Below are 17,669 nucleotides of genomic sequence, written 5' to 3' on the forward strand. Positions count from 1 at the left end.
TGTCTAATGCATTAAATCATCAGGACATCAAAACATTCATCAAGCAACCGGCGTGCTCTGCATTCGATTGTACCACATTTCCATTCACTAGCACTCACTCAACTCGTGTGTTTTTAAGTAACCATCATGTGTGGAGTTCTCAGAGTCTGTTTTTATAAGTAACATTTAAACTACAAGTGTCAAGCCACAACTACCACATTATGAATTGTAGCCTACTACCACATTTCTATTCCACTCTAGATAGCGCAGCCTTCAATTATTGGGGCCAAGGATCCACTCTTAAAAGGGTTTTGAGCAGTAGGATAAAGGTGTCCAGCCAAGTTACTCATGTCAATTCTGCGTGGAGGTGGGAAATTTTGTGCCAAACAGGTGCTGCCTCTTAAAAAAAATAATGAAGGCGACTCTGCAAAAGTTAGATGTGTCAGTCTAATTCTAACAGAAAATTTCAAATCCCTTACTGCAATCTGTTTGTCTTTTTTCTGCATGTTTAGAAGCAACTGCTCTCTCCATACACAGCTCTCTGTTTATTTGAAGATTATGGGTTTTTTAAATCCCCGTTCTATAGACCAGCAATTCTAAACTTCGTAAATATCTACTATAGATCTAGATACTGTTTTAACCATTAAACAAACCAAAGTTCCTCAAGTCTGGACCTCACAATGAACTGTTGTTAGTTGAAAACCCAAAGTGGATCTCCTCCTGACAGGCATAACCAAGGAGGAGCCAAAGGTTCAGTGCAACTAGTATGTGAAAACCTTGGTTTTCCATTCTCTCTGAAAAGAGCTATTGTACATGTATGTATGTGTATTTATGCACAAGAAGACAAAAGGACTCTCCACCACACCCAAGTAACCATCACAGAAACAGCTTTGAGATGGAGTTATCCCATTTATCTTTCATGTGTTCTCTTCAAACATTTATTTAGTAGTAAGTCTGTTGTTATATGGTCCAATTCCTGTCAACTGCTGATGCTTGTAACACTAGATGTTTTATTTAGGAAAGCGATAAGAAAATGCCAAACACCTGGTTATTCCTGGCTGCCAACACGAACAACAGATTATTTTCGGCCAAATTGGTTGCTTCCTTGTTTGCTTTAATGCATCGGCTAAGATCTGAAGATGCTAGTGCAGATTAAATAATGCCACCGAGAAAAATACAATAGGGATGTTTGTACAAAATAAGTCTTATTGCACTTAGAAATTGAAAACGGTTTTTGTATATTATGTTCCATACCGGTTCCTTTTTTGTCTTTGTACGATGCCTATTGCATTTTTAGGCTGCTTTAACCTATAAACAGTGTGTAGAAAATTGTAGGTGCTTTTAAACTGGTAAACCATCACAATCAATGCAAGTTAACTTAGTGATGACTAACTTGTCCCATTTATTTCAATTTGATTAATGCAGAGAGGGCTGGATGAATGTATACAGAAACAAGCCTACCGCACCAAGCTAACATTTATTTTCATCACTTTATCCACCTTTTCCTCTGGTCCCCCTGACTACTGATATGCGGCCCCTGGAAACTGGCAGAGAAAAATGCAACCCTGAAGCTGAGATAGATTCCTCACCCTTGCCATTTAATTAATAAATCTGGTTAAACCATAAAGGTTGTTTTTCAATACATTTGCTTTAACTTTTCTTTTTAGTTGTTCTTATTATACTGCATACATTGCCTTGATACATGTGGGTGCAACCAACAGGGCAGAGCATACACTGAGCTAGTGATAGCGGCAGTCATTGCTAAATCTCTAGATCAGAGCTTTCCAAACTGCGTCTCACGACATGTTAGTGTGTGAGTTGCAGTGTGTAGGTGTGTTGTGTGAATGCTCCCCTGCATTCCTCCTGGGACTGGAAAGAGGTTAGTTTAACCTCCGGTTTGCCAGTAAAACTGAATTAAAGTAAAGGTAAAGGTAAAGGTACCCCTGCCAAAACTGAATTCCTGTGTCGTGAAATGATGCGTGTCTAAAAAGTGTGTCACCAACAGGAAAAATTTGGAAAGCTCTGTTCTAGATGTTTAGTCTTCTGGATATCTGAGAAGTGGATGCTGGAGTCTATGAATTTGAAGTGTATATTTTTCCAGTCAGAGGGGTACTTGCTTTATTTATGAATTTGGAATACAAAGTTTGTGATACTTTAGAATACTGACTTTTAGCCTAGATATGTGTTTTCTTGCAGAAAAGTTGTAACAAGCATGAAAACACAGATGGTGCACATGTCAATCAGGATGGAACAGGCTCACACATCATAAACCCTGTGAATGGTTCCAATCCACTGGATTTCTGGGGAGAAAAGGCCTGTCAACTATGCGGATGGGGGTGTTTCTCCTTCTTTCCTTTGATCGGGGATAACCAATGTGGTGTCCTCCTGGTGTTGTTGGACTACAACTCCCAGCATCCCTGGCGACTGCCCATGTTTGCTGGAACGGCTGTGAGTTACAGTTCTAAAGATCTCAGAAGGCTGCTCCACAGTAATTTGGAGCAGAGCTTTTTATGTGGCGGTCCCTGTACTGTGGGAAAGCATTCCTGTCAAGATATGACAGGTGCCCACATCCTGCATTTTCTGGAAACAATTTAAGGCATTTTTGTCCCAACAAGCTTTGTGAGCTGGATAAATAGGTATCTGCTATACGCGTCTATTTTGTATTGTTTTAAAGTTTATCTGTGTTGTCTTTAACTATTTTAAAAGTTGCTTTTATTTTATTTTGTACATCGCCTTGAGATGGGTGTGGAAAGCAATTAAAAACAATTCCAAGTACCGTATTTTTTGCTCTATAAGACTCACTTTTTCCCTCCTAAAAAGTAAAGGGAAATGTGTGTGCGTCTTATGGAGCGAATGCAGGCTGCGCCGCTATCCCAGAAGCCAGAACAGCAAGAGGGATTGCTGCTTTCACTGCGCAGCGATCCCCCTTGCTGTTCTGGCTTCCAAGATTCAGAATATTTTTTTTCTTGTTTTCCTCCTCCAAAAACTAGGTGCGTCTTGTGGTCTGGTGCGTCTTATAGAGCGAAAAATACGGTAGTTCCTTTACACTGGAACCTTGGGTTACAAACACTTTGGGTTACAGACTCCGCTAACCTGGAAGTAGTACCTCGGGTTAAGAACTTTGCTTCAGGATGATAACAGAAATCACATAGTGGTGGCACAGCAGCAGCGGGAGGCCCCATTAGCTAAAGTGGTACCTCAGGTTAAAAACAGTTTCAGGTTAAGAATGGACCTGCGGAACGAATTAAGTTTGTAACCAGAGGTACCACTATATTCGTCTTTTACCATGCACCATAGCTGGGTCCACACTTGAGATGAACAGACTACATGAAGCATATGCAAAAGTCAAGCAAGTATATGTTTGTAATACAATACTGTAACTTGTTTGTAATACAATACTGTACTATTACGAGGAAAGATGTGAAATGATGCTTGGGTAGTTATTTACTTTATGATATAACAGTTACTTTGAAGATAAGGCTGCTTACTTGCTCTAATTCTTTTTCCTAATCTAAACCAACAGGCATTTGCTCTTTTCCTTCTCCTTAACTCACAGGCTGCACAGACAACTTCACCTTAAGTCTTCATTTTGTCAGGATTCTCTTCACCCCAATTAATTTACATGCTTCATCTAGGTTCTATTTGAAGTTTTGTTTCTGATCAGGGACTCATTACTTTTGTGAAGACAACCACCACCAACTGACAATCCGGATTCAGCTGTCTTGGAAAACTGCAGGTAAACTTGGTTGTCTTTGCACCTTCCTGTTGAACAGCTGCCTGGTGCCAGAATACTCTCTCAGATCTCAGAAGCACACTTGCTACCTTTTCAGCCCCCAGCTGCAGACTCTTCTGAGCAGGGGCAGCCCATCTAGTTTCGCCACCGAAGGTGAAACAGCAGTGGCGGTGGGCAGATGCCCATGGAGGTGCTCCTTGGATTCTGCTGCCTATGGTGGCTGCCTCAGTCTGCCTCATGAATGGGCCGGCCCTGCTCATGTGCCTTGACAACACTGACCACACTGTTCAGAGTGCTGTGACTGCCGTATTATTCCATTCCCTCAGAACCATCTAATCTTAAGGAATTTCAGCATCTCACTGGACTCTATTGGAAGGCCAATGAGTTTAAATAGGAAGTCCCAATAAGGGACCTATGACAAATTGCTCTTTTTGGATTCTACTGATCCATACAAAACCTGAATTCTACTGAAAATGTCATAATGGTGGAAGTTGTACAGTTACCTCTTTAATAAATGTGTCAGCCTAGCTGCTTCCTGGAAGATGGCCAACTGAAGAACCCCCTATACACTGTAAATCACAGGCTTAGGTTAGAAGTAAACTGCCTGCCACACACACCAAACACTTTAAATAAAACATTTTCACATTTGAAATTCTCTCAGTGTTACAGTTTCCCTACAGAGGCACGCTGCCTCTGATACTAAAGCCATCATGGCTAGAAATCATCATCAGAAAGGTTATGGTTATTTTGCACATTCTGTGGCACAAATTCGACATTTCAGGGAATTTTAAAGGCTTTCTGCCCTCAGGTCCCACTTGAAAGGACAGAAAGTTACTGAGGCCCAGTATTCACAAAAGGGTGGTGTAAGGATGGAGCCAGACACAAAATGGAAAGCAATTAATGTCATCGTTTTAACCCCTCCTTAAAAAATGGCTGAATTCTACACCACAATTATTTCCTTGTGGTAAGGAGTGCCATAGTTCCTTAAGTTAAGTACAGACTTTGGCTCTCTGAGTGAGACTCAGCCTCCCCATTTTAGGCAGAATTTGCCACGTCCAGAGAGTCTAAGCAGAAGTAGAGAAGACTTTTTATTTCATATTCCCCTCTCCATGCTTCTTAGTTCTCACCTGTCATCTCTTATCTCCTACTGTATTTATTTGCACAGTGCCTAGATAAACACAAGAGGCAGTAATAGTCACCAACTTGGATGGCTTTAAAAGAGGACTAGACAAATGGAGATAGAGGCCCTGCTCCAACACCTTTGTAGCTTAGCTTAGTAGCACCAAGGTCCTGTCCTATTCCTCGTTCCCTCTGCTGCCGCCATCCACTCATGTGTTACCGAGGGCAATGGGCACAGGACTCCCACTGCCTTACACTGGTCTCCTTGGAAGTAGGGAAACAGCCAGCTAAATTCAAAGTCTCCTGCTTAGCAACTTCAACCCATCTCCTCTCCTTCCTCTCCCAGGCATCTCAACAACTAAGATGCTCTAGCAGTCTAAGCCACATGGGAGGACAACTAGCCCATGAGTGTGTTCAGAAAACAGTACAGCCCAGAGATTCAATTCAGCAGTGTATTCAAAAGAAATATATGTAATAAGGAAGAGGGGTAGAAATAGCAAGCTTCATTTGTTTCAGTATTATGACACGAGAGGGGAGGAAAGCAAACATATTTTTATCCACTTCCTCCACACCATGCCTGATTTTATAAACCTCTATCAAGCTCCCTTACGCGTTATTTTACAAAAAGGTCACTACATTTTATTCATTATGCTGACTGAATGAAAGAGTTGTCATACAAAGAAGCAATTTTAGCCTGCCTTCAAATAGCTGGCAGAATATGTAAACTGAATCCCTTACCTGCTCAGGTCTTTATTAACTGCTATAATGCTAGAACAGCAGACATCCTCTAAGCAAAGAAGTGCAGCCTGATCCTATACTTGTGTACTTGGGAATTAAATATCCCTGTGCTTAGCAGGGATTACTCCCAGGTGAGTGTGTATAGCATTATAACCTTATATTCTCTGCTGATTGGTTAGAATTCATATGAATAAAGCCCTCTTACTTTTCCCCATATGATTTTTATTTTATTTTTGTAATTTGGTGTGCATGATATTTTATTGGACATTCACTTCTGCATGTCTTAGGCATTCAACACTCAAACTAAGCACACCTGCCTTGTCTGGCTGATGATATCTATTAAGATATTAGTGTGTTGAATTACACTAATCATCACTGTAAAATTACATTACCACTATTTCCAGCATTTTAGAAAGAACTCAATGATCAAGCCCCCCCCCCCCATCTTAAAAATGTTCGTAATTCAACACACAAATAAACCTATTTGCCATCATTTTCTGGAAAATTAATTGGCACAAGTTGTTTTAATATTTGAATATGGAAACCACAACACATGAATCAAAACTGTCGCACACCACCATAACGAAGTAGATTTTGGCTAAAGTGTTGATATAGAATACTAACTGCATAAAATCAGAGTTTAAATGTATTTTTATTTAACAAAAGTTATTTTTATTATATTAATATATTATTAAAATGTATTCCTAAGGGGCTACAGACATTATTGCCAGAATAAAAAAGAACAAAGAATGCCAAATTCTGCACTCCAAATAGCATTGGGGGAGGAGGTAAATACCAGTATGGTTTTCTTAATTTGCATAATTATACAGAAGTAGGAGCAACTATATAGTTGAAGCAGCACTCTTTTCAGTCTTTAATTTGGGTTTTTCAAAACAGTAGTCTTCCATGCGACATAGCAAGCTAATTCTGAAACTGGGAGAACCTTCCAAAAGCAGCTTGTGATATAGCATGGTAGGCTGCTGTCTAAGTGAGAAAAAAGTAAAACATTCTACTATGCATTCCCTTGGACACACCTCAAATAATTCATTGGATACTATCTATAAATACCAAGGAATAACTATGTAATATGAATCACCAGAAGAAGATAGTTCTGCATCAACTAAACCAAGGAAAGACTACCTAAACACACACGAGAGAGAGAGAGAGAGAGAGAGAACATGAACGACAGGAGTGATTATAAAAAATGTGATTTCTTTCTCCTCTTACTTGCCCAAAAAGTTTCAATGTGAACATGAAGACCAGAGACAACTACTGGTAGCAGCACAAAACTGATTTCCCCTGCTAAGGGAAAGACAACTTTTTCCTGAAGCAGATCAACCAACATATTCACACCAAGCAGAAGACACATTTCATATTACACAATGTTACAAAGCATAACTTTGGTTGCACCATGTATATTCTCATCACTGTTGACTACCTAAACTCTTGCTAGGGTTGAGGACAGCAAGTAGAGTTTCATTTTATTCCTTACTTGTACTCCTTCATGTATTTATTCTTACTCTGTTGATTTCCTCCTGGGCCTCTACCAAAGATATTGACAGGTGTGCTCCAGACCTATGTGCCTCTCTCTAGTGAGTCAGTCAACAGCCTTAACCCAAGCTTGCAAGAACCTGTGTGACATCAGAAGGTCCAATACAACCTCAATATGTCTTATGGCTAGACATTTCTGATAAGACAGGGCTTGGAAATCTGGAGTATACAGTTGATTCTACCTAAGGAAACAGAATATGAACTGAGGCCCACAGCACTCCAACACATCACACCCCTTGCCTGATGAAAACTACCAAGTAAAGCCAAAGTTCAGAAGGAAGGGTAACCTTCACATTAACAAGCCTCTTTTTTATAAGTAGGGTTGTTTCAACTGTGGGAAGCATTTATACCTTCTACCTCCATTTCCAGTCAAAAGAGAAAAGAGCAGTTAGAATGACATCCACAAGACAAGCCAAACTTCCAAGCTCAGAAATACAACATGACTTCTTTTTTTTGTATGCTAGTCTATTTGCTTGTTTCTTCTGATCAGTTAGACACACACACAAGTGTCCTATTTACTCAACTGATTTGCAGTGCAGAACAATTCAAAACTGCTTCGTTCACAGCAGAAAATGAAAATGCCACACACAGGTGATATGTCTTTAGAGTCACACAAAGGGCTCCGTGCTTCATTTCCTTCTATTTCAACAGATTACCAACCTCCTGGGAGTCCATTTCTCTGCACCGGATAACATGGTGACCTCTTACTAGAACATATGGATGAAATGGCCCTCCTCCATAGCTATTATAAGCGCCCATGAGCTCTGCAGCTGTACAAATATCATGCCTGAAGTTCAAGGAAAGTTTGAAAACCACATTTACTACAGCTGACATTTAAGTGGATTGACTGTACATTTTTCCCATAGAGAAACAATTAATATTTTCTACCCGAAAGTAGAATGGCTGACCAATCTCCTCAAAGATTAAATGAAAGATTAAAGGGATAGTCTTGGCACTTTATTGACTTAGGCTATTTATAGGCCTATAGCAAAAGGTGCTCTGGGTGGCTTGCTTGACAACCATATTAGTGAAGCTCCAGCAGCAGAAGCAGAACCACTTCGTGACTTTTCTGACAGTTAGCAAAGCTCAAGTTCAGGGCAAATCTGCTCAACTATGTGAAACAAGCAGAAGACACATGCGAACTGAAAAAAGTATAATTGTGAATGGCTCAACACAACCCAAATATTATGACAACATGCTAAGAAGTGTTGAAATTGAGGCAAACCTAGATTGTTGAGCTAAAACCTACATAACTTGAACTATTCATAAGCCCATATGCTCTGAAAGGTCCACTGGAAAAATGAATTTATGTTCACTGCAACACATAAAAAGTGGTTATGAAATCAGTCTTAAGCAAGTTAACTAAAAACCTTAATGCTGATAGCGGAGACAAAGAGTGGAATTCAACATCCCATGGTGAACATCACATTAACACAAGCACTGTAGCTTCCAGATGGAACACTCCCTCTCTTCTCCCCTGCACAGTTCTGGAGGTTCTCCTGTGTTCCCCAAGACAATGTCAGGGGGTGCAAGGTAGGGGTACAGCCAAGGGGTGCAGCTGCCCCCTAAATCAATTTTAAAAGCACAAATCTGAGGTTCTGTCCCTCTCCTAACAAAAATCCTGAGCAAGTTCCATTGTACAAGCACAAGTCCTCAGGCACAAGTCCTCAGGGTGTGCATTGATTGGGACTGCCACTCAGCCAGGATTCAGCAGCTGGAAACAGTGTCTGGGCAGAAATCACTAGAATGCCCAGGAAAATCCAGATGTATGGCAACCCATGTCTGAAGTGTAGATTTTGGTGAATTTTCTTAAAAATAGCTCAAAAACTTCCTTTTTCTTTTCTTTTCTTTTTTGAGATTTTGCAAAAAAGAAAGCGCACAACAACTTCGGGCCAAACTGAAAAAAGCTCAGTAACTTCCAAAACACAGTAGCATAAAAATAAAGCAAGAAACAAGGCAAACACAATACTGTTCAACATCAACACATAATAACTTAAAAAACAACAACCAACTAATGAGAAGAGAGTACTAAATACCAGCCTAGTGTCAGCTGGCATAACCCCTCTGGGAAGGCACATTCCACCCATGACGCATCAACACAATTCTAGGGAGTAGCTTCTCATACAGTTTCAACCACAAAGGGGTTGGAGAGTCATTTTTTAAAAAGAGATAGGCATAAAGAGGTCTGGTTCAGACATAACTCTAAACCAAAGCTCGGTATTATGGAAACAACAATCACAGGTAGCAAGTAGGTACACACACCCCTACTGGTTTTTGTGAGCTGCTCTGTGCTTTTAGCTAAATGAATTTAGGACCAAGGGACACAGGTTTCCTGTTAATTTATTCCACAAATCTGTATTATTTTTTCAAATAAAACATCCAATAAAAAAAAATTAAGGGGGAAGATAGGACATGAAGACTTAAATCACATTGGAACCTAATATAGCCAATATTTGAGTGTTGTTAATGGAACACGGTGCTTTGGATGTGATGCTGTCATTTACTGTGCTAGCCTGTGAGTTACACAGAACTCAAAATCTTGGCAGCATAAATTATTTTATATGAAAAAGAAGGAATCTTGGAGCAAGACTGCATCACAGAAGCTGACTTGCCAGTTACACCACCACCCTACCTTTTGTATTTATTTATTTTAAAAATTTCCTCACCTCTTACACAGTTTGTATAGCATCTTACCTAAATAAGTAGTTCTGGAGAACTCAAAAGCTTGCAACACTTATGTGGCATAATAAAGGTACTGTCCAACTGGATTTCAGGGTGTTTTCCAATGGGCCAACAAAGCTACATTTGTTTTTAAAATACCTATTTTTAGTGAAACACAGCAACCTGTGCAGAAATATAAATTCCTTTGTAAGGAAGGCTGGTAAATTGGAGGCAAACACTCAAGAGAATTTTATTTTTTGTATCACATGCAGGGCTGTTGCATATTCATATTAAGGTACGTAGGTGCCACTGTGGTCTAAACCACTGAGCCTCTTGGGCTTGCTGATTGGAAGGTTGTCAGTTCAAATCAGTGCGGTGGTGCTGACCTCCTGCTGCTCTGTCCCAGCTTCTGCCAATCTAGCAGTTTGAAAGCATACCAGTGCAAGTAGATAAATAGGTACAGCTGCGGCAGGAAGGTAAATGGCATTTCTGTACGCTCTGGCACTTGTCACGGTCCTCCGTGCACTAGTAGTGGTTTAGTCATGCTGACCACATGACCCAGAAAGCTGTCTGTGGACAAACGCTGGCTCCCTCAGCCTGAAAAGTGAGATGAGCGCCACATACCACAGTCATCTTTGACTGGACTATACCATTCAGGGGTCCTTTACTTTTACCTTATATTCATATTATGTTTGTTTAAAGAGCACACCTCATTAAATGACCTGGCAAAGCCCTTGGTGATCAGCTGTTCTTTATAGACTGATCAATTCCATTTCAGTCATTTGTAAATTACCGTATTTTTCGCTCTATAACATGCACCTGACCATAACACGCACGTAGTTTTTAGAGGAGGAAAACAAGAAAAAAAAATTCTAAACGAAACAGTGGATGTATGATTTTTGTGGGTCATGCTGTGGCCACAGACATGTGATCTGACAGTGAGTTTGGAGTAGCACAATGCAAAAATCCTGAGGATCCATGTGGATCCATGCTTTGTAAGCACGTTTTTGCACCACTGCGGCCCCAGGCAATAGTGGGTGCGTGATTTTTTTGGTGCAAGATGTAGCCATGGACATGCTATGTGATCTGATGGTGAGTTTGGGGTGACCCAGTGCAAAAATCCTGAGGATCCATGTGGATCCATGCTTTGTAACCACGTTTTAAGTAGGGAGGAAAGGAAAAGCACTCAAGGGACAAGGAGCATGCGTGGGGTGGGTGGAGAAGGATGCTGCTAATAATGAAGAAGAGGGGTATAAGGGGAGAAGGCTCCTCTCCTCTCCCGCTTTGCTCCTTTAAAGCAAGCAGGCTCTGCTTTTCTCCCTCCTCCCCGCTCATCCCCAGCTTAGCGAGCTGAAAAACTTTGCTGCTATTTAGCGAGCTGAGTGGGGAGGAGAGAGGGACAGAGAGCCTGCTTGCTTTAAAAGAACCAACCGGACACTCATGTAAGCGGCTCCTCTCCTCTCCCGCTTTGCTCCTTTAAAGAAGCAGGCTCTCTGTCCCTCTCTCCTCCCCACTCAGCGGCTCTTCTCCCGCTTTGCTGTTTCAAAGTGAGCCACGGAGGAGGGAAGGAAGGGGAACCATGGATCCTCTGCTCACAACTGCAGCAGATTCCCCCCCCCCCCGCCACCCGTAGGCACTCCCTCCATAACACGCACAGACATTCCCCTTACTTTCTAGGAGGAAAAAAGTGAGTGTTATGGTGCAAAAAATACGGTACTTTCACACAAGTATCTGTTATAGAGAAAGACAAGAAAATTTCGACTATATTCCTAAGTACTGTAAGATGGCGTAGAAAATTAAAAGTTGTTAAGTGCAAAACAGAGCAGTGAATAATACAAATCCATGTCCTGCTTTTCATCTGTGTATAAACTGAGACACTCATATTTATGGCTGCCCTTGTGATAATTAGAAGTCACCATCATGTAAACAGCAAACTTTGCAAAAGGCCATGGGGGAGGAGGGGAGATTAAACAAGCTAATTATAGTAACCTGGCATGGAGAGGCCAAAATGAACCATAGAAAACAAAGACATATATATTAGAATGTGAAGCATGCCTGCTTTAGTTTGTGGCATACTAAAAGGCTCCTGTGTGACCCAACAGAAGCAAAATGATGCTTACCAAGTCAGGTAGCATGAAACACCTGGACACAATTTAATATAGATCCCTTCTGTCTCATCTATCATAATTCAGCTTTGGACATTAATTTTCTTTTTGGATGTTGGGTTTTTTAAATGAATGTGCATAACTTAAAATTGCCCTTTCCAATGAAGGTGCCAGTCCCCCACCCTTTTGTTTCTCCCCACCTTTTTTTTTTTAAAAAAAACCTTCTCCTCCTGCCTAGTTAAGAAATCCCTTTCTTGTAACAGACTCCAATCTCCTTCAGTGGAAAGTGAAGCAGGTAGGAATTTCATCTTAATTACCAATACAGTGGTACCTCAGGTTAAGTACTTAATATATATACCAATAGCCAAACTCATTCTCTATGTACAGTGGGACCTCTGGTTACGAACCTAATTCATTCCAGAGGTCTGTTCTTAACCTGAAACTGTTCTTAACCTGAAGCACCACTTTAGCTAATGGGGCCTCCTGCTGCCGCCGCACCACCAGAGCACAATTTCTGTTCTCATCCTGAAGCAAAGTTCTTAACCCGAGGTACTTTCTGGGTTAGTGGAGTCTGTAACCTGAAGCGTATGTAACCTGAAGCATATGTAACCCGAGGTGTACACACCTGAGAGGATTTTTTAAATTTTTTATGTATGATTTTCAATTTTATACACTTCAATAATTTTACAATCATTTTAACATTTCTAAACTTGACTTCATTCCCCTTTTCTGCAGTTCCTTGAATTTATTTTTTACATTTTCTGCATATTCCAAATTAACTTAATCATTTATTTATCTACCACCTGAAAGGTCTTAGCAGCCTTCTCCTGCAAACTCACACACTTCATTTTCTTCCTTCTGATTAGGATACTGAGTCCTCTGCCCCATCAACTCACTTCTCCTATAACTCATTTTTAAAGTAAGCAGTTTAGAGATGAGCTTTCTGTGTGCCATCTCTCTCCAGCTTTGACTGAAGCTGGTCAGGATCAGGCTCCATGATCCCTTTTTACCAATGGAGAACAATCCCCAGTTGGTAAGCAGCAGGGTGTAATGGAGCTGCCACCGTCAGCACCACCACCCTGTAATTCATGCAGGTCAAGACAGAGGCAGGCAAAAGCCTGCTCTGAGCTATACCTGTCTAAGAGTTGGCATCACAATGGGGCTGGCTCAGGGTCCATTGGATTGCAGATCAGATAATCCCTTCCCCTAGAACACCCAATTTGTGGGCTTTCTGCAGACTTCCCACCAGTAATACCTCTGTCCACTTTCAGTGGTAGAACAGAGATGTCTGTGCTGGTGTCACTCAACAGAGGAGGCTGGTGAATCTGTTCCAAGTTGGGTGAAAGGAAACCACTATACCACCCTAGCATGTAGGATTGGGTTTTTGGATTGCATCCCAAGTCTATTAACTGGGGGGGGGGGGGCACTGGCTTACATTCCTTTTATGAAAGTGTTCTCTACTTATTTTTAACACCATCAGGGAACTGAAAGGCCTACAGCCTTTGGAATTCAGTTGTAGTAAGATTTGCAATGCCTAGTAGCATTTGTTTTCATGCATTTTGTTTTGTGAATGAGACCTAAATTTATCCAGCAGTGTAAGCAAATGCCCTAAAATGACCATGCAGCCATTCCAATGTATCATAGGAGGACTGGATGTTGCAACTCAACAAATTGTAACTCTTTGTCGTAATAAATGCATCCTATTTTCATTACTGCGGGAGGCAGTGGAAGACAGGAGTGCCTGGCGTGCTCTGGTCCATGGGGTCACGAAGAGTCGGACACGACTAAACAACAAAATTTTCACTACAGCTAGCAGAGGGTGTTTCAGGTTTGCCTGCTAATCCAAGTCAGAAAACTAGAGTACACTGCATCAAAAAAAGGTCAACAAAATTTGTAGTTGAAGTATGTCTGCTATTTTGTGCTGCTTTCCTTGAGGCTCTTGTTCGTGGGTGGAACCTTTTTGTATCAGAGAGTTTGGACGAAGTAGGCTGGTGAGTTTTTTAGTTTCTGTGCTTCTGGGGATTTCAGATTCTTCCCTCCTAATTCCCACGCTGGAAAAATACTACTCACTGGGAAGAAAATAGCTGTTGTCACAGAAGACTTAAGAGGACCAGTGAAGAAGTCTGCTAAGAACTTCCTTGCTTTTTTTCTAAGAAGTAGAAAATATTAGCAGGAAATTCCTGACTCCACCCAGACCCAATTAAATGCAATGCCACCCACTGACTATTTACACATCTCCCCCACCACTCCTAAAAAAGAACCCAAATAAACATGCAGCAACAACACTTAAAGAAATCAGCACTGTTGAAACATCTGGTAGTTGAAGCAATGGCACTGTGGAGCCAAAACAGGAATGGGGAGCACAGAACTTTTTTTTCTGAGGAGAAATTATGACATGTGTCAAAGCACTAGGGTAACTAACTAACAGACACTCCTTGATCTGGCAAGTGACTGAGGTGATAATGACACTTTCAAGTTTTGCTATTGAGACAGGTTAGCAAATAGGAAGTCAGAGAAGGAGGAAATAACCAAGCAGAGGCTAGACACTTCTTCCTTTGATGGGTCTTCATCATGCTAGCAGTTTAAATGGCAACATTTCTTTGAAATGTTTTTAAAGGCTAAAGGATGCATTTCAGCTACCTGAAAACCTTTTGCTAAAGGTCACATTGTGTTTTACTAATTGAACCTGCAGTCAGAAGAAAGGATCGCCAAATGCAATAAGAGTTTGCACCTAGGAAACTATGCTTAAGACTGCAGTCATAGCAAGACAAACCATGAGCTATAAACTCAAGGAACAAACCTTGGATACACCCATTGCTTGTTTGTAGCAAGACAATTCACAAGCCTGGATTTGGACAGCACACTAAGCCAGGGTCACTCTTATACCACTTTGACTGTCATGGCTTTCCCCAAAGAACCCTGGGAACCTATTAGGGTGCTGAGTGTTGTTAAGAGCCCTCATAGAACTATAATTCCTAGCCCCCTTAACAAACTACTGTTTACAATATTTTTGGTGGGAGCCATGAGTGCTACAGTAGTACAAGAGCGATTTAAATGTATGATGTGGCTATGACCCATGTATTAGCTCACAGCAGTACAACAAACAGAGAGGACTGCAGCAACCATTATCTCCTCTCCAGGAACCCACACATTTGCGCTAAGCCGTAGTTTAGCTTCGCTTTATGTGTGAACCAGGTCACGGTGACATTATTCACACATTTGTATACTTGGATACAGAGTATGAGTATGTTTCTTTTCTCTTGTATAGCTTTTCGAGCTTGATAATGTGCATGATGAAAAAGACACACCTTAAATTCTTCTCATTTTTGTAGCAAGGGAACAGAAATATGTTAAAATGTTGCAACAGAAAGGCAAGTAATAAATTAAATCAGGATTTCTCAGTCCCATAATAAAATGGAAAACTTTTCTATGCTTTTTCTTCTTCTTCTTCCTAAGCACTATCATTACAGTTTGCAATAAAGATACTTTGGGTATTGTGCAATGGAGTTCCAAGTATATAGTGGCTAAAGGTTCTGCCTTTCGGCTCCTCATCTCAAGACACACCCCAAGTTTACAGAAGTTACATAAAGACTGAAACACCCACATAGTTTGGTTTTATTGCTTTGTACTTATAGACAGAGTTGGGGGTGGGGAGAGATGAATGCAAATCATTCAAAGAGTTGCTTATTTATTTTAAACATATAGAAACACCTGAGGAGATGGACACCAACATACTATACAGCAAATATTTATATAGAAATATTTATATATAAAATAAAACAGGCAACACAGATTTCAATCTATTATATAAAGCACCTGGTATAACTTGCCTCCTTTAATATTAATAAATGTCTATTATTTATTAACTTAGCAATTATATAGTGCTGTTAGGATGTTTGAAGTGTTCTACATATTATTAATTTTTTTCACAGTATGTTGCAACACTCTGCAAGGAGTATCATCTCCTCTATATTATGGGACAGGGACTAGGACTGAAGACAATGGCTTGTCTATGGCCACCCACCTTGCGAATCATTGCCAAAGCAATGTTTGCATCAAGGATCTCCCTGCTCACATTCTCACGTAGCCAATTACCACCCTTGTGCATTTTATTTTGAGGCTGTTTACAATTAAACAGTAGCAGCTACGACCAATATTTAAGATTTTTGCATTAAATGGCATTATTCTGAATCAAGTTGTAGTGCTATTAATATTCTATAAACTTGCATGCAACTGTTCTACTGGGTCATATTTGAGCAATCGTTTAAAACAGGGTAGGTAACCTTTGGACCTCCAGATGGAGAACTCGAGAAGTTGCTGGACTCCATCTCCCATCAGCCCCAGCCAGCAAGCCCAACAATGACTGAAGGGGCACAAGCTAACCACATCTGCCTGAAAAAGAATATAGGCACTACCCTAATCCCTGAGAGATTCCCAAGCTATTCGTTGAGGCTTTTGAACTTAAATTTGTCTTTAAAAAGGAAAAGAAAAAAACACTCTCAGTATGCTTTGAGTGTGCCACACCACTGTTGAGGAATTATTAAAAAGGGAGCTGTATTTTAATGGAGTGAAAGAAGATACAATATGTCACAGGGTTTTCTACTTTAAGCATTTTTTTCTTGCTACTTCATTGCCTGTTCTGTCCACGTTCATGTCCACGTTCTCAAACCCTTTCTCATTTATGTTCGGTTGGGGCCATGAGTGAAGAATACACTTTCACATGAAACATTTAAGGAAATGGGATGCATTTAATGAACACATCTGGTTGTTTCTCACAAAGTCTCACTTTCTCAACACTTCCCAACCTTTACACACCACACACACACACACACACACACACACACACACACACAACTTGTCCCAACCTAGGCTGATGGGAACCACAGTAACTATAGCACATTTTATAAAAGCTATGCAATCAGTCTAGCATAGCTCCATTTAAAACAGTGGTAATTGCACAGTCCCTGTGTTATCTTTGGATAGCACTGTAATTAAGCCTATGTCATCACTGCAATCACAATTAAAATAATTACTATAAAAAAGGTTCCATGTAAATAGCATCCTGGCTTTGAAGCACATATAGGATTTTTTAAAACTATTAAGTACAATGCCTTCTTTGTTCCCAGTTGATTCACATATCACTATTTACTTTTACATGCATTTCTCAGGCAGCATTTACTCACTCCCCATGCCACAAAAGCAAGTCAGATTCAATACTCACAACTCTTCAAGGTAAGGAAAATTCTTGAATGCATCTTCTGGTAACGTTGTTATATTGTTCATACTGATATCCCTAGAAAAAACAGGAGAAGAAAAAGCATTGCTGTGTGAACAAAATGTGCCAATTAAGTAGCGTTTCTAGAACACAAATCGAATTAAGTCTACTGTGAGAATAAAAAGGTCACATGGGGAAAAGAAATGAAAGCTAAATGTTTCAAAACTTGATAGTGTGAAAATTGTTTCAAGAGAGAAACTAGTATATTACACAAAATCAATTTTTTCCTATTAAATATTTAAACCTGTATTAAAGGTCATGCCTGTATTAAAATTAATGCTGCAGATATATATACCAATAGCCAAACTCATTCTCCATGTACAGTGGTACCTCTGGTTACGAACCTAATTCATTCCGGAGGTTTGTTCTTAACCTGAAACCATTCTTAACCTGAGGTACCACTTCAGCTAATGGGGCCTCCCGCTGCCACTGCGCCGCCAGAACACGATTTCTGTTGTCATCCTGAAGTAAAGTTCTTAACCCGAGGTACTACTTCCGGGTTAGCGGA

At 40.5% G+C, this 17,669-nt stretch overlaps 1 protein-coding gene across 1 annotated transcript in view; it reads right to left on the reverse strand.

The window, feature by feature from the left end:
* Positions 1 to 17,669, reverse strand: part of LGR4 (leucine rich repeat containing G protein-coupled receptor 4) — an 84,806-nt gene that overhangs the window by 27,991 nt on the left and 39,146 nt on the right. The window contains exon 2 of the mRNA XM_083463492.1: positions 17,108 to 17,179. Coding sequence (XP_083319618.1) covers positions 17,108 to 17,179 — 72 coding nt within the window. The remainder of the gene's footprint in view (positions 1 to 17,107; positions 17,180 to 17,669) is intronic.

Source organism: Podarcis liolepis, assembly GCF_965112155.1.
Source record: "Podarcis liolepis genome assembly, chromosome: 1".
Lineage (NCBI taxonomy): Eukaryota > Metazoa > Chordata > Lepidosauria > Squamata > Lacertidae > Podarcis > Podarcis liolepis.